This window comes from Marmota marmota, unplaced genomic scaffold, assembly GCF_001458135.2.
Source record: "Marmota marmota marmota unplaced genomic scaffold, marMar, whole genome shotgun sequence".
Taxonomy (NCBI): domain Eukaryota; kingdom Metazoa; phylum Chordata; class Mammalia; order Rodentia; family Sciuridae; genus Marmota; species Marmota marmota.
Genome location: NW_026000058.1, coordinates 1,004,764 through 1,022,226, shown reverse-complemented (window position 1 = coordinate 1,022,226; position 17,463 = coordinate 1,004,764). Strand labels below are relative to the sequence as shown.

Sequence of the window (17,463 nt, the reverse complement as noted above, 5' to 3'; positions counted from 1 at the left end):
CCCGCCCTTCCAGGCGCTGGCCCTGGCCCCCCAGCCCCAGACCCCTGTGACTATGAAGGCCGGTTTTCGCGGCTGCACGGCCGTCCCCCGGGCTTCTTGCATTGCGCCTCCTTTGGAGACCCCCACGTGCGCAGCTTCCACCACCACTTTCACACGTGCCGTGTCCAAGGAGCTTGGCCCCTGCTGGATAATGACTTCCTTTTTGTTCAGGCCACCAGCTCCCCCGTGGCATCGGGGGCCAACGCTACCACCACACGGAAGGTCAGGGAGTCAATCCCCCTTCCCCGCCGCCCTGCTTCCATTTCTTGAGATCCTCTCACGGTCACCCAGGGTACACTTCCTCCCCATCCCTACTATTTCACAGAATTGCTCCTATTTTCCTCGCCAACCACTCTCCCATCCTGAATCACTTCCTCCTACCAAACATTTGCTCCTGTAAATTAATTTCCCGTAAATTAAATGCAGGAAACACTGAAGAGAAAACTGGGGGTAGCAGAGCTGAGGAATTTCAGAAGGGATACTTTTCTTCTCTTTGGTAGTTGTTGAGGTTGTGACAGAAAGACTGAGTAGGGATGAGGCAATGGTGGAACATAATAGAAGGGATTAGGATTGGGGCTACCTTGCATCTCTGCTCCAGTCAGATCCCTGACTGTCTGTAAGGTCTGATGGTGGGGAGGATGCATTGAGCCCCAAATGAACTCTTTTTTCCCTCTTGCCCTCACAGCTTACCATCATATTTAAGAACATGCAGGAATGCATTGATCAGAAGGTCTATCAGGCTGAGGTGGACAATCTTCCTGCAGCCTTTGAAGATGGTTCTATCAATGGAGGTGCCCGGCCTGGGGGCTCAAGTTTGTCCATTCAAACTGCCAACCCTGGGAGCCATGTGGAGATCCGAGCTGCCTATATTGGCACAACAATAATCATTCGGCAGACAGCTGGGCAGCTCTCCTTCTCCATCAAGGTAGCAGAAGATGTGGCCAGGGCCTTCTCAGCTGAACAGGACCTGCAGCTCTGTGTTGGAGGGTGCCCTCCAAGTCAGAGACTCTCCCGCTTAGAGCGCAACCGCCGGCGAGCAATAACTGTAGATACTGCCAGACAGCTGTGCAAGGAAGGGCTTCCAGTTGAAGATGCTTACTTCCAATCTTGTGTCTTTGATGTTTCCATCTCTGGTGACCCCAACTTTACTGTGACGGCTCAGGCAGCTCTGGAGGATGCTCGAGCCTTCCTGCCAGACTTAGAGAAGCTGCATCTTTTCCCCTCAGATGCAGGGGCTCCTCTCTCCCCAGCAACCTTCCTAACCTCATTTCTTTCAGGACTCTTTGTTCTGTGGTTTTGCATTCAGTAAGTAGGCCAGCAATCCCATGACTAGTTTAGAAATTATTTGGGAATAAATGTTGTCATGGAATAACACAAAGAATTGCTAAAGGAAACAGTGGGGACTAGGAGATACATGGAACAGTGACATTTATCCAGTCAGATGAAGCTCCAGTGAGGCTGACATGATCACAGAATAAGGATTTTTGGCAAGGTTGTTGCATTTCAGATCTCTGTAGGGGCTCCTCACCATTTTTCCCAGTCCCACTTAGAGTAAGCAGATTATTCCAATCCATCTACTCATGAGATCACTCCTATAAGCTTAGACATTATGGGGGTGCTAAAGGCCAGTAAAGAATTTAAAGGTTGAGATTTCTAAGAGGCAAGAACTGAAAGAGAAAAACATGACCATTACCCNATATATATATATATATATATATATATATATATATATATATATGGATAAAGTGTGTTCTGTTTTCTTTGTTCATAGATGAAGTGGGCATTGTCTGGACCTTAGGTGAAGAAAGCTGACGTTTAGAGAATGGCACAGCTAGGACAGAAGCTATCACCCCACTTCCAATCAATCTACTATTAAAGCTATAAATTTCCCAGACTGCCCTCTGTTGCTTTGTTGAACCTCTCTACAGATTTCATGAAATGGAATAAAGAAAATGTATTCACTCCACTGAAAGAGGGCTCAGAAGTTATCAGCTGTTTTTTCTATCTTCCTTGAGTTTATAAGCTATTGGAGAATCAACTGATTCACACGAAGAAATCATGAGTGTGTGATTCTTCATTCAATTCTGTGGTGCTATGAATTCAGATGGGAAGATAATTGATAAGAATCAAAGTAATAAGAAGTAGTAAAAGGTAATAGAGGAGATGGCTTATAAAGACAGCATTGAAGACTGTGTAGGATTTGAATTGTTGAGGGCTTTCCACTTGGAAGTTATGCATAGGTTCATGATTTGGTGAGGAAAACAGCAAAATTCAAGTGAAATAGACAGGAGTAATGGGATAGAAGTTTAGATAGAGGTTATGAAGCACCTTGAAAGTGGGGTCAAAGATGGGTGCAATGGTGCATGCCGATAATCCCAACGGCCTAGGAGGCTGAGGCAGGAGAATCTTAAGTTCAAAGCCAGCCTCAGCAATTTAGCGAGGCACTGAGCAACTCAGTGAGATCCTGTCTCTAAAATAAAATACAAAATAGGGCTGGGGATGTGGCTCAGTGGTTGAGTGCCCCTGAGTTCAATCCCCAGTAACAAAAAAAGAAAAGAAAGTGGGGTCAAACAGTTAAAATCTGACTAATAGCTAACATTTACTGAGAGCTTGAAACTCTGCCAGGCAATGTTCTAAACACTTTAAAAATATTAATTCATTTAGGTCTGGGAATGAAGCTCAGTGTTAGGGTATTATCTAATATGTAATATGTATGAGGCGCTGGGTTCCAACCTCAGCACTGCAAAAATAATAACAAAATTCACATAACTCTCTAAGGAAAGTAGTAGTATTTTCTCAATTTTTATTTTTTTGAACTGGGTATTGAACCTAAGGGTGCGTTTTAACCACTGAACCACATCCCCAGCCGCCACCCCTTTTTAAAAATTTTTAAATTTAGATACAGGTTCTCACTGACTTGCTTAGGGCCTTCCTTGCTAAGTTGCTGAGGCTGGCTTTGAACTCGAAATCCTCCTGCCTCAACCTCCTCAGCTGCTGAGATTATAGGCATGCACCACCACAACACCTGTCTCTTTTCTCAATTTTTACGTAAGGAAATAGAGATACAGATGATTTACTTTCCCTCAGCTACATAGCTAATAAATAGCAGAGCCAGAAACTAAATCCAGGCAGTTAGAATCCAGAAACTTAACTTTTTCTTCCTTTTTTGCAGTACTAGGATTGAACACAGGAGTGCTCTACCACTGAGCTACATCCCCAGTTGCCCCCAAAATCCCCCCTTTTTTTTAATTTTGAGAAAGTCTTGCCAAGCTAGACTTAAACTTGTGATTGTCCTACCTCAGCCTCCCAAATTGCTGAGATTACACATCTGAGCCACTGAACCCAGCTCAGAAACTTAACTATCAACCACTACACCAAATAAGGAAACAGAACAATTTAAAATGTTGGTTGTAGAGGTGGGCAGAAAAAGAGAGCTCAGGCAGTGGAGGCCATGACAAAAGCCATTCTCTTTTTTTCATATGAATCCAAAAAAACAAGAGTTGGGAAAGGAGAAAAAGCCCAATGTGGGAGGAATCTAGTTCCTAGAAAAAGACTGAGAAGAGAAGCCATCATTGTGCAGGTATTCTAAGAGTGGTGCTTATCTGCACAAAATTATGAAGAAGGTTACTTGTATAGTTAGTATCTTACTGAGTGACTGATCTCATGTTCCCCCTTCAGGTCCTCTTTCATCTGGGGCCTGCCCTCAGGGATCTAAGCATGTATTCATCACTATCCTCCCCATCTTCTCTCAGTCCCATCTGCCTGACAATACTTCCCTGAACACTTACCCATTGTTTACCAGACAAGTGTCCTAACAAGTTTGCTATTTCCATTTTCCTATGCAATTCCTCATCCCCTACTTATCCTTCTCTAAGAACCTCAGCCATTCCCTTAAAGCACAGATTCTGTGTTTTCTGAAATAACCTTTAGCAAATCTAGAAAACAGTCTGTTCTAATGGAAGAAAATGGGGAAGAGGGAGTACTCTATTCTGGGCTGACCCTTAATTTAGGAATGATATACACATTTTAATGCAAAACTTATTTCAAAGAACTTCTTGTATTGGAGCTCTTAATTCAAGAGTAACTTTATCCCTCAGGTATGGGAATTTCAAGTGAATTTTTAAAAATGTCATAGTCAACTGGTGAATGAGATTTTTTCATGGCACTTGTTGTGTAACACTCATCCTTCACTGAGACTTAAGCATTAGCCCGATTACCTATGAAGTATTTTAAAACAGATAGCGCAAAAAAAGCACATGAAAAGATGTTCAACATCAGTAGTCACTAGGGAAATGCAAATCCAATAAAAACTATAATGAAAAAACATTGTAAACTTAAAAATTACAATTAAAAAACTGACAATATCACATGTTGGCAAGATGTACAGCTTTCACACACTAGGTGGGAATGTAAAATGGCACAAGCACTTCGTAAAAGAGATTGGCAGATTGGCAGTTATTTTCAAAAGGTAAGTGGAAATTTACCATACGATCTAGACATTCCACTCCTGGGTTTTGACTCAGAAATAATGATAATGTGTGTCTGCACAAAAACTTGTACACAAATGTCCATAATAATTTTATATGTAATAACCAAAACCTGGAAACACCCCTAATGTTCATGATCAAGTGAAGAATACACCAATTGTGATAAATCTGTATAATAGAATACTTGGCAATAAAATATAATAAACTCCTGACACACACAGCAACATGGATGAATCTCAAAGTAATAACACAGTGAAAGAAACCATGTAGTATTCTGTTTCTATTACTCTAGTGAGATACAAGAGACTAGATAACTTCATAAAGAAAAGAGGTTTATTTAACACAATTTTGAAGGTTCAAGGGTCTGGCACCTGCATTGGCTTGGTTCTGGTGAGGAACTTGTGGCACAGGGCATCACAATGCTGAGACTGCAATATGAGAGGGCAAGATCACATGAAGAGACATAGGAAGCCAGAGAGAGATTCCAGGTTGGTCTCTCTTAGAGTGATTTGCTCTGATTAAACTAACTCAGGTCTCAGGAAAACTACTTTAATCCCTCTTGAGGCAAAGCCCCAATAACCTAAAGACATTCCACAAGGACCTACCTCTACAAAGTCCCACTGTTTCACCACTGCCATACTAAGGACCCAAGCCTCCAATATATGAACTCTTGGGGACAAGCCACATCCAAACCATACAGCAAAGCCAAACCAAAACAGAGAACATGCTGTATGTTTCTATATATATAAAATCACATAAAATGCAAACTGATCAATAGGTGTTTGAAAATGAATGGAGGCTCACAGGACCTGCAGCTGGGATGGACGCTGCAGGGAAGGATGACTACAGTCACGGTAGGGAGAACAAGCCCCGTTCCCAGCTGCCATTCAAGGATGATCACTGGGGGTCAAGTTGCCATGCTTATGACAGAAAGGTGCCCCAGGTCTGCAGGTACTTCCAGCGGGGCTTCTGCTTCCATGAAGACCAAAGCAGCTGTCAGCACCTGAGGCCACCTAATCCCCCAGAATAGGATCGCTGCCATTCAGAACCACACATCACCCCACCAGAGCCCCAGCTGGAAGGCTCTGCATTTCAGAGCCACCCCATCACCCCCAGGGGCTCCAAGTCCACCTACCTGCCTTCCATGGTTATGGCTGTAGGTTGGGCCTGGGCTGGGACCTGCTGGGACATGGAGCCTGGTCTGCAGGAGGTTAGTGGCAGTTCCAGGAAGCCCATCTCTATCATCTGCTGATGGGCATCACAGCCACTTCCAGTAATCTCAGCCACAGTCTGACTTTGGGAGCTGACAGCCTTACTTCAGAGCCTGAGCCTTGAGGAGTGGCAGAGAAAGCAGGGCAGTTGGGATGTGGTGTGTGGCATCTGCATGGATAAAATATGGGACAAGCCAGAAGCTCAGCTGGTGTTTGGCATCCTGCTCAGCTGTACCCATGCTCACTGCCTGGGCTGCCTACGTACCTGGCAGAAGAACCTTCAGGACTTCCCACTAGATGTCATCAAGTCAGTGTCATACAGGGCATGTCCCCAGGGCCAAGTCCATTCCAGCTACATAGTTCCCCACAAGCTCTGGGGTGGGGAGAATCAAGAAGGAGCAGCTCAATAGAAATTTCAAGGCTCAGAACAGCCAGATCGGCTGTCGGTTCTTCATGGGGGAGGGGGGGAGGTGAGTGGCCGCTGCCCTTTCAAATCTGACTGCATCTATCTGTACCAGCTTCCAGTGAACCCAAGCCTCTGGTCCTCTTTGACCTAACTGTGTTCAACTGGTTTCTGGGAGTGAGGTACTAGGCCCAGCATTATTCTTAGGGGCCACCAAGCCAGAGGAGGATGTGCTTTTCTTTACAGATTATGCCCTGACTCTGGCCCTCTGGGGTTCAGAACTCCTGCTAGATCTCAATAGTTCTTACCATTGCTTTCTGCACCTGGATCAGCTTGTGGAGCTGGGATGAAGAAAATGGGTAGTAGTTCTTTCCCCTGTGGGGTTTGATGATGGGCAAAAGTAGCAAGTGCTTCACCCCTGTGAACTGCAGCAGTGACACAACTAGGGGACACGGGAATGGGGGACAGCTTCTGGGCTGAGGAAGGATTCTCATCTGCTTGCCAGTGTCTTGGTTTTAAACTTTGTTCTTTTTTTTTTTTTTTTTTAAGAGAGAGAGAGAGAATTTTTTAGTATTTATTTTTTATTTTTTTAGTTTTCGGCGGACACAACATCTTTGTTTGTATGTGGTGCTGAGAATCGAACCCGGGCCGCACGCCAGGGTGCACTACCGCTTGAGCCACATCCCCAGCCCTTTTTTTTTTTTTTTTTTTGGTACTGGGAATTGAACTCCAGGGTACTCAATCACTGAGCCATGTCCCCAACCCTATTTTGTATTTTTTATTGAGAGACAGGGTCTCCCTGAAATGATTTAGCACCTCACTTTTGCTGAGGCTGACTTTGAAATTGTGATCCTCCTGCCTCAGCCTCCTGAGCTGCTGGGATTATAGGCATGCACCACCGCACCCCGCTTAACTTTGCTCTTTCATAGGATTTTGGAAGAAAACTAATAAAATGCACCTAAGTTATAAAGAAGAAGAAGGAGGGGGGGGGCGAGAAAATGAATGGAAGGCAAAAGGAACTTTGGGGAGGGACAGAAATGTTTATTATCTTTTTTTTTTTTAATATTTATTTTTTAGTTATCGGCGGACACAACAACATCTTTGTATGTGGTGCTGAGGATCGAACCTGGGCCGCACGCATGCCAGGTGAGCGCGCTACCGCTTGAGCCACATCCCCAGCCCAATGTTTATTATCTTGATTGTGGCAGTCATTTCACGGATAACCAATGAAATTATACCCTTTAAATATGTATAATCTATCATATATCAAGTATATGAAAATAAAAATGTAATTTTTAAAAAACGGTAGCCCACCTTTCCTTATTCCTTTGGTGGATCAGACAGAAGGCTTAGAAAAGAAATATCTGAACACAGACTTTCTTTCTAGGAAAACAGAGTACAATGATAAGGCAAGGGGAAGAAAGAGAATATTCAATTATTTTTATATTCTCCTCTCTAGTCCTAACATAAGGTCCATATCCCTTTCTCCAGAATGTCATTTAGAAGGTCAGAAACCATGATATTTACCAGTTAAAACACCAACCCTATGACTTTTGTTTTGGGTACCAGGGACTGAACCCAGAGGTGCTTAAGCACTACTGAGCCACATTCCCAACCCCTTTTTTTTTATTTGAGACAGGGCCTCTCTAAGTTGCTTCAGGCCTTGCTAAATTGCTGAGGCTGGCTTTGAACTTGCCATCCTCCTCCTACCTCAGCCTTTCAGGTCTATGGGATTACAGGCCTTATCTACTTCTCCCAAAGGCTAACTATGTGACTCTTAATTCTGATTTTTCTACTTCATCAATAGTCAGCAGGTGGCGCTGGTTACTAAAAGTTATTTAGTAGAGCATTGGGACAAGCCTCCAGGAGAAGGATAATTAATTTCTTAAGATTATTTAAGGGCTGGGGTTGAGCACTTGCCTAGCATGTGTGAGGCACTGGGTTTGATCCCCAGCACCACATAAAAATAAATAATGATATTGTGTCCATCTACAAATAAAAAAATATTAAAAAAAAGATTATTTGATACGTTGGCCATTTGAGAGAAAGTATTAATAGGCATTTGATAGAATTGGTGCATAGTAAACTAAATTAATTATTATAACTTCATAAAAAACAAAGGGCTGTTCAAGACATGAAACAATCAAAATTCACTACTTGACATCACACCGAATATTATTTACATAGTGAAAATAATATGAACAGCCACCACTGGCCTAACAAAAACTATGATATAACTCCATTGGGAAGATGAGATAAGGTCAGTGGTAGAACAGTTGCCTGGCATGTAAGAGGCCCTGGACTTGACCCCTAGGATTACCAAAAAAAAAAAAAAGAATTAAAGAAAAAAACAAATGTTAAAATTTCAGTCTATAATCAAAATATGGTAGATATGTCCAATATTCCTAAATTTTTTTTTTTAAAGAGGATGGCATAGGTCCGCAATCCCAACTACTCAGGAGTTGAGGCACGAAAATCCCAAGTTCCACATCAGCCTAGACAATTTAGCAAGGCCCTAAGGCACCTAGCAAGACCCTGTTTCAAAAAAAAAAGAAAGAAAGAAAACTTTTTACTTTGAAATATGAAGCAAACACCATATGAAAAAGCTGAAAGAGAGGTTACTTCTCTATAAGGCATCTCAATCAAATCACTAACCATCATTATCAAATTCAAATAAAATGTCTGAACAAGGGGGAAAAAGCTGAACAAACTAGAAGAGAATCTCAGTAGAAGGGTTTGAGAACTGCATTGTTTTGTATAAACACTTAACATTGTATAATTTTTTATTACTTTATATTATTTTGATAAAAAAGGGGGTGAGGCATTTCTACCTTGGTCTGAACTTTTTAATGTTTTTGTTTGTTCGTTTGTTTAAGTGCTGGGGATCAAACTCAGGGCCTCCCACAACTGCTCTACCACTGAGTGGCATCCCTGATCCTCCCCTAAACTTCTTAAACTTATGTCTACCTCCACCATTTCTCAGATCAACCAAACACCTCCCCCCCCCCCAACTCCACCCAGCTCTTCATACTTTCATGGCAAGTTCCTTCCCTCATTTCTTTTTTTTTTTAAAGAGAGAGAGAGAGAGAGAGAGAGAATTTTAATATTTATTTTTTAGTTCTCGGCGGACACAACATCTTTGTATGTATGTGGTGCTGAGGATCGAACCCGGGCCGCCCGCACGCCAGGCAAGCGCGCTACCGCTTGAGCCACATCCCCAGCCCTCCCTCATTTCTTCTTAAGGAAACAGAGATAATATCCATGGCCCAGCAATTACAATTCTAAAAACCAGTGCCAGAAAACTACCAGAACTAAGGAAGGGGAAAAAGGCAGAACATTAGAAAATAAAAGGCGTTTCTCAATTTTTTTGCCTAATTCCAAACCAAATTATTCACCATCTGCACAACAATTAGTAGGAAGGAATACATTACATATGTTTCCTGAGATAAAACTGGTTATAAATGGAGGGTGGGCTTTGAGAAAGCGAAAGAGAAATCAGGAAGGATAACTAGATTCTGCTTCTACCATCAAAGCTATTGTGGAATCATTCTCTGCTATTGGTTCATGGAATGATTTCCCCAACCCCAACCCCAATCCAAAATGGGAAATCAACTCAGGGGTAAGCAAGTGCTCTCCCACTGAGCTACATCCCTGAATCCCCAGCCCTCTTCTTTTTTCTTTTTCTTTCTTTTTTTTTTTTTTTATAACAAGCATGAATTTACTGAAGGGACAGGAAAAGGGAAAGGGGACACCCTCAAGGGAGAGAGTGGGTCTTCTCAGAAAGGAAAGGGACCTCCCCAGCCCTTTGTAAATTTTATTTTGAAACTGCTCTTGTTAAGGCATAAGACTAGACCAGAACCAACATTTTATATATATATTTTTCTAGCTATACATGGACATAATATCTTTGTTCATTTATTTTTATGTGGTGCTGAGGATCAAACCCAGTGCCTCACATGTGTGAGGCAAGCGCTCTGCCACTGAGCCACAACTCCAGCCCCAGAACAAATGTCTTTAATAGCAAGGGTTTCATGTGGTTTGTCTTTGATATAGAACTTCTATTCCTACTGTTAAGTAACTATTTATCTATCTATCTATCTATCTATCTATATATTTTTAATTAGGTTAATAAGTCTCTCCATCCTGCCCTCCCACCTCAACTCACTCCAGCCCAAAACTGAAAGGCTCTTTGCTAAAACTACAGCCTCTGAAACAGAAAGTTTCTGTCATGGTTTTATTTTCTCTTTATGGGGCAATGTACTGCCCTCTATCTATCATAACCAAGCCTATAGCCTGGGGTGAATACCAACAGGGTTGGAGAGAAAACCACAATCAGGATGAGCAAGGGGGTAGGCTATATAACTAACACATTAGCTGGTCAAACTAAAAATAATTTTATTGATTAATTTTGACATTTCTTTAGAATTTTTGAAGCCCCTAAATTATGCCAGGTCATAAGACAAAGATCCTATCTTTGAAGAGTTCAGTTTAATGTGAAGAAACAGGTAAACACATCACTACAAGACAAAATGATCAATATCAATGATAAACAGAAGTGTGTACAACATGCTGTCAGAATACAAAGAAGGTGGGAATTATATGTGCTTGAAGAAATCACAGAAAGCTTTACAAAAGAGAGGATCCCCCCCATCCCCACGAGAATCAGAAATGCACTAGTGGAAAGATCTTTGAACCATAAGTCAGATAGGATTTTGTTCAAGCTGCGTGAGTCACTTAAGCATTTGCATTTCTTTCTGCAAACTATCTTGGTCCCTTAGTGAGAATCAAATATTTGTGCAATTGCTTTATAACTGAGAAAAAGAGACTAAACAAAGAAAGTACTGCAGATTGTTATTCTGGATTTTTTTAAAATAGAAAGCTGTTTTAATATATAGTTTCTTTCTCTCAGTTATGAGTACTATATTTCCTTCATCAGTATCTTCTTATAATTAAGAATCATCTATACCAGTCTTCAGAAAAGCTTGTGTGTTTGAGAAAATTCTTGACAGTACATTAAACCACCCACTGAGTGGCAGGGCTGAGCCAACTGGATTCCTAAACTGATGGAGAAAGAATTTCTCAGAAAAGGGGAAGTTGGGCTGAGTACGCAATGTCCCTCACACTTATAAACATCAACACAGTCCAATTTCCCTTTGTAGAAAAACAAACCATCTTCTCTTACTGCCCCTTAACTCTGATACATAATTGGGCAATTGGCTTTGAAGAGAACTGGTTATACATGTTACCGTATAGTAGAAGGAACTGAAACTGGGGTTTAAAGCCCAACACTGACACAAAACAATTCTAGGTTCTGAGTTAGTGACATACTGTACTCCAAAGACATCTATTAATTTAATGTATATTTACTCTGTGAAATGTACTTTAATAGGTGCTAGAACACAAAAATAAAAAAGGACATAGCTCCTACTCTATAGGAATTCATTGTCTAGAAAGAAAAGGCAACTTATATGTAAGTGCTATATGAGAAATATAAATAACATGCTATGAAATATTCAAAAAAGATTGAATCAGCCAGACACTGTGGTACACACCTATAATGCCACTTAATCAGGAAGCTGAGACCAGAGTATCACAAGTTCATGCCATTAGACAACATGGATTGGACCTGAGTAACTTAGTGAGACCCTGGCTCAAAATTAAAAATTAAAAGGGGGGGGGGCTGGGGTCGTGGCTCAGTGGTAGAATGCTTGCCTAGCACGTGTGGGGCCCTGGTCCATCCTCAGCACCATATAAAAATAAATAAACAAAAGTATTTGTCCATCTACAACTAAAAAAAAAAAAAAAGATTTGATGGAGGAAAAGTCATTTGGCTATCTTCAGAAGCAGGTATAGGGTTTCTAAAAGCAGAGCTGTGGAAGGAAGGGCAGGTATTCCAGGAAGAGAGAAAAGAATAAGCAAAGACACAAGGGCAGAGAAGGATATATTAGGGGAATACTCAGTACTCAGGTTTGGCTGAGGTATAGGGTACATACATGAGGAAGTAGTAGAAAATGAGGCTGGAAATTTTGGTTGAGGTCATTTTGTGAAGGCTTTAAGTGCCAGGTTGAAGCATTTGAATAGGATTCAAAGTAAGGGATTTTGTGGTATCACAGGAGCAGACAGGAATAAAATTGTGTTAGACTAATCTAGGTAGAGTCTATAGATTATAACAGAAAGATTAGTCAAAAGCTATTAAGGTAACCTAGAGGTGGGCACAGTGGTACATGCCTATAATCCCAGCAGCCTGGGAGGCTGAGGTAAGAGGATCACAAGTTCAAAGCCAACCTCAGCAATTTAGTGAGGTCCTAAGCAACTCAGACCTTGTCTCAAAATAAAAAATTAAATTAATAAAAAGGGCTGGGGATGTGGCTCAGTGGTTGAGAGCTCCTGGGTTAAATTCTTGGTATCAAAAAGAAAACAAAAGATAATCTAAGCAAAAGTAATAAAAAGTAGTGGTTGTGGAATAAGAAACAGGAGATAGATCCTAGAAAGACCTCCTCTACAAGAAATTGGGGGCTGGGGATGTGGCTCAAGCGATAGGGCACTCAGCTGGCATGTACGGCCCAGGTTCAATCCTCAGCACCACATACAAACAAAGATGTGTGTACGCCGAAAAATAAAAAATAAATATTAAAAAAAATTCTCTCTCTCTCTCTCTCTTAAAAAAAAAAGAAAGAAATTGGCAGTTGATTGGGTGGGCAAATATCAAAGAGGATGGAATCAAAGGCAATTTCTGGATTTTAACTTGATGACTAGGGGAATTCTATTTTTTTTCTTAAAGGAAAAGAAATGAGTTTGAGGACAGGGGAAATATTTGTGAATTAATTACTGGACACATTGAATTTGAGATGCTAGCTGGAACTTTGGAAACAGGCTATAGTACATATTTTAATGTTATTTATACACAGTGATGGGTAAAATGAAGAGTAAAACTTAAAAAAAAAAAAGAAAAGGGGAGGGCTAAGGAGAAGCCCTTGAGAAAAGCTAGGAGGAGGAGGACGAGGTGAAGGAGGGAGAGGAAGGAGGAAGAGTAGAAGAGGAAGGAGAAAACTGCTAGCACAGAAGGAAAGCATGAAGTACAAAAGCAAAGATGTCTGTCTAAATTTTTAAAAGATGGTAGTTTTCAAATTATACAGGAGTAAAAGAGAACAAGGCCAAAAAAAAAAAACTCCAAAGTTTGGAGAAAACATTTTAGGGGTAACAGAAGCCAGAGTATAAAAAATAAGTTTAGTCAACAGAGAAAGCTGGTATAGGTTATTCTCATAGAAATTTGACAATAGTTGACACCATCTCATATGCCTGTAATCCCAGCCTCTGAAGCTGAGGCAGGAGGTGCCCAAGTTCAAAGCTAGCCTCAGTAACTTAGCAAGAATTTTTCTCAAAATAAAAAACAGACCCTTCTGAAGATATAGATCTGTGGAAAGCAACCCTGAATTCAACCATTGTCCCCTGCCCCACACAACCCAAAAGAACCTCAATTAAATCTGAAATGTGGACTTCCAAATGAGGTATTTTTAATACAATAGACCTGCTTTACTAGTCCTAATTTCAGTTACCCACCAACAACCATGCTGTGGTCTGAAATAAGTACAGTCACTGGTCAATAGTAGCCTAATGCTGTGGTTATTGTGCCTCTGTCATTCACCCCCCTTCTTCTCAATCATTTAAGCATTGTATCATCTCATCATTACAAGAATGGTGAGTGCCAGCACCATAAGGTATTTTGAAACAGAGAAATATCACTTTCATGTAACTTTTGTCACAGTATATTATCATTCTAATTGTTCTATGTATGATTATTGTTAATCTCTTACTTTACCTAATTTTTTTATTAAACTTTATCATAGGTATGTATAAGAAAAAACAATATATATGGGGTTCAGTATGATCTAGTTTGGCATCCACTTGGGTACTGGAATATATTCCCCCTGAATAAGGGGGACTATTATAATTAAAGATAAATTTAAACATCAAAGAGCACTCACAAGGCATCCTAGAGATAAGAATTCTAGTACTAAGAATCCAGGCTGGCATGGTGGTACACACCTGTAATCCCAATCGCTTAGGAGGCTGAGGCAGGAGGATCTCAAGTTCAAAGCCAGCCTTAGCAACACGGAGGTGCTAAGCAACTCACTGAGATACTGTCTCTAAATAAAATACAAAATAGGACTGGAGATGTGGCTCAGTGGTAAAGTGCCCCCGAGTCTAATCCCCGGTACTCAAAAAATAAAAATAAAAAAATCAATCCTGGGTTTGAAGAGTAGCTCCACCAGATGCTAGCTGTATCCTAAAACAAGTTACTTAACCAAAATAAGGGAAATGATTTTAAAAACAAAAACAATCTACTAAAATCCCCATTCTCTGAGTCTTGCCCTGAATCCTTTATAAAACCATATGAAGATCAAACAAGATACTACATGTCAAACCACTGAGAGCCAGGACAACACATTAAAAAGAACATAGATGAGGTTGGGGTTGTAGCTCAGTGGTGGAGCACTTGCCTAGCATGTGTGAGATACTGGATTCAATTCTCAGCACCACATAAAATAAAGATCCATCGACAACTAAAAAAATATTTAAAAAAAAAAAAAGGAACATAGAACATACTTTAACTGAACAGACCTGGGTTCAAGATCTTACTCTACTTACAAAATCTGTGACCCCAGGCAAATTACTTCACCATTCTGAGCCTGAATAAATTTATACGGAGTCACAGGGTTATTGTGAGAGTTAAATGAAATAACCTAACCTTAAATATTTTCTGGAACAAAATGATAAATAATTTATAAATAATATTGACATAAATAGATAAAGAACTGGGTTCTTTATTGGTGCTCAAAAATGACAATTACTTAAAGTCACTTTTAACTCTAAGATGCTGTACAATTATTAGTGTATTCTTATTTATCTATGATTTGGGGCCATATACACAGTTATAATTTTCAATCCCACATTCTCATTCAAAACTTACTTGAAAGTGTGTAAGGGTAAAGAAAAGTTTAGGAGTGGAGGTGACAGAAGTGATTAAAAGGACAAAGGAAGGGATTTCTTTTGCTTTGGGAACTCAGTCTTTAGAGTCCTAAATGTTTGTCAGGCCAGAGGTTAAAGAGAAGAGAAGGCAATCACGGCTTTGTTTCTATCTGCCAACAGGCACTATCCTCCCTGAAAACTTTGGCTCTGTCATCTACAGTAAAGTCAACGAATGACAGTCACCACTTAGTTCCCTATTGGCACTGGGATAAAGAGGGTGAGGAAGGGGCAGGTAAAATATGACCTAACTTTAAAAACTATGGACTGAGCCCTACTTTTCTGTTCCTCCTGGGTCTGTCCTTTTCTTCAAACTCTAGTGTTCGTACCCTGTCTTTAAGATAGGAATTTACAAGATATTTTTCTTTGACTCAAAAACTGAAAAAGAAGAATTAGGAGACAGATTTCTATCAGAATACCAGGTTATAAGGTGAAAGGTTATAAACAACTATATCCAGGAGGCCTCTATTTCAGAACATGCCTTGGCTACAGGCCTGGTAGGCAGGCAGCTGCTGCTGCCAAAGATAAACAGCTTTTTGGCATCCAAGGAAACCCAGGCATAACACAGAGCAAACAAGTGGTCTACACTGAGCTCCATAAAATGGGAACATAAGAAAAAACTAGGACCCAAAGTAGAAACTTAGGAGAGAACTGTTAAAGGATTTTTAGAAACTCAAAAATTCACTACTTCATAGATGTCCCCAAATAAATAAACATCAGGTTTTTTTCCCCTTTTAAGATGTCTCAATCAAAACCACTCTAATCTATTACTAGCTACCTTCCCTCCAAAGTTACATAGTAGTGTATACCTGGTACAGTGGTGTATACCTGTAATCCCAGCAATTTAGGAAGCTGAGGCAGGAGGATCCTAAATGCAAGGACAGCCTGGGCAATTTAATGAGACCCTGTCTCAAAATGGAAAATAAAAAGGGCTGGAGATATAGTTCAGTAGAAGACAGCCCCTGAATTTAATCCCCAATATCTATATAAATAAACAAATAAAATCACTTTAGTGAGAGCCCTACCTTTCCTGCTCATAATAATCAATATTGTTTATCAACTGAAAATACCTCAAGCCTTGCTGGTTAACTGTCTAGAACAAGGTGCCACCACCAACCCATACCATGGGTCAACATATTCCTGGAATTGGGTGCTGCATGTGTTTTCCAACAGATTCTGAGCTTGCTTAATATTAGGGTTGAGTTGTAATTTGTGAGCCTTAGGCTATCAACCCTGGTAGGGTGTATGAGGAAGGAAGAGGGATTCTTAATAGCAATGAATAGCCTTTTTTTTCCGCTGAGAAGGTAGAACTTTTAAGTACTTTTTATTTACGTCACCATCTCAAGTGTAGGGACAGCAAAAGGAATGGGGTAATAACCTCCTGACGACCCAGTACAGATAAGGAAAGAATCTAGGAATTAAAGCCAAGTGAGTTAGAGCCAGTGTGGCTGTACACACCTGTAATCCCAATTACTTGGGAGGCTGAGACAGCCGAATCACAAGGTTAAAAAGCCCGTGTGGGCAACTTGGCCTTGATACCCTGACTCAAAACAAAACAAAAACAAAAACGTCGGGGTTGGGGATGTAGCCCAATGGTAAACACTTTCCCTACCCCCATTTCAGTCCCTAATAGCTGAAAACTAGAACACAAAATTGCTGAGGTGGGGATGGGCCTCAGCAGCAACGTGTTCAGCCTTCATGCGCCCGAAGCCCTGGGTGAAAAGAAAAGGGGGAAAGAGCGAGAGAGAGAAGAAAAGGGGATTCGGATTCTCTCTCTGCAGACCAGTTTCCTTATTACATTTAGGAAAACATTCTCGGCAGTCAGCTCCTAAGGCATCAGAGTCAGCAGTTGCTTGGATGAAGGCCACTCAGGAGCAGGGTCCCTTTTGGCTTGAACAGTGCTCTGTGACCCTACCTGCTCTTTCCTTTGGGGGTTCGGATCAGCTTGGGGGGCGGGGGCGTGGGGAGACTGTCCCTTCACACAGGTGTAGGGCGTGTTTCCCAGGAGACCTCAGTGACCACCAGGAGAAGCAACCTGAAGGCTGAGAGGGTGGGACACACGCACACTGGCCACCGCACACTCGCCGTAGCGGGCGGGGAAGGGGAGGAAGGCAGGAGGACAGAGGCACGGGCGAGGCTTCCTTTCCCTCATGAAACCCCTTCTCTTTCCTTCCTGGAGAAGCAGGAGGGAGGCCCTGGGCCAAGCGGGGGACACCGTGTCCCCGACTTCTCAGGCAGACGCGGGGACAACAACAGGATGTGGGCGCTCCTGGCCGTTTCCGTCCCTCGGTTCTGG

At 41.4% G+C, this 17,463-nt stretch overlaps 2 protein-coding genes and 1 long non-coding RNA gene across 16 annotated transcripts in view; 2 read left to right on the top strand and 1 right to left on the bottom strand.

Annotated features, from left to right (window-relative positions):
- Hjv (hemojuvelin BMP co-receptor) overlaps positions 1 to 2,011 on the top strand; it is a 4,459-nt gene extending 2,448 nt beyond the window's left edge. For 5 of the 11 annotated variants that reach the window (XM_048813906.1, XM_048813910.1, XM_048813904.1 and 2 more), the window contains 2 exons: positions 1 to 261; positions 725 to 2,011. In XM_048813906.1, the coding sequence (XP_048669863.1) occupies positions 1 to 261; positions 725 to 1,348 (885 nt within the window). In that variant the 3' untranslated portion in view covers positions 1,349 to 2,011. Of the gene's footprint in view, positions 262 to 306; positions 332 to 724 lie in introns of those variants that run through there. The other 6 variants (XM_048813912.1, XM_048813911.1, XM_048813913.1 and 3 more) reach the window with 4 other exon arrangements.
- Positions 1 to 17,463, top strand: part of Lix1l (limb and CNS expressed 1 like) — a 152,047-nt gene that overhangs the window by 80,314 nt on the left and 54,270 nt on the right. The gene's annotated exons all lie outside the window — the stretch shown is intronic.
- LOC107160388 lies at positions 4,838 to 17,457 on the bottom strand. 4 transcript variants are annotated; one of them, XR_007351480.1, is made up of 4 exons: positions 17,083 to 17,457; positions 6,003 to 6,110; positions 5,662 to 5,906; positions 4,838 to 5,539 (listed from the first exon to the last, which is right to left on the bottom strand). It is a non-coding gene; the product is annotated as an uncharacterized LOC107160388 (long non-coding RNA). The 4 variants fall into 4 exon arrangements; XR_007351481.1 differs by lacking the exon at positions 17,083 to 17,457 and adding an exon at positions 6,449 to 6,750; XR_001505847.2 differs by lacking the exon at positions 17,083 to 17,457 and having other exon boundaries at positions 6,003 to 6,746.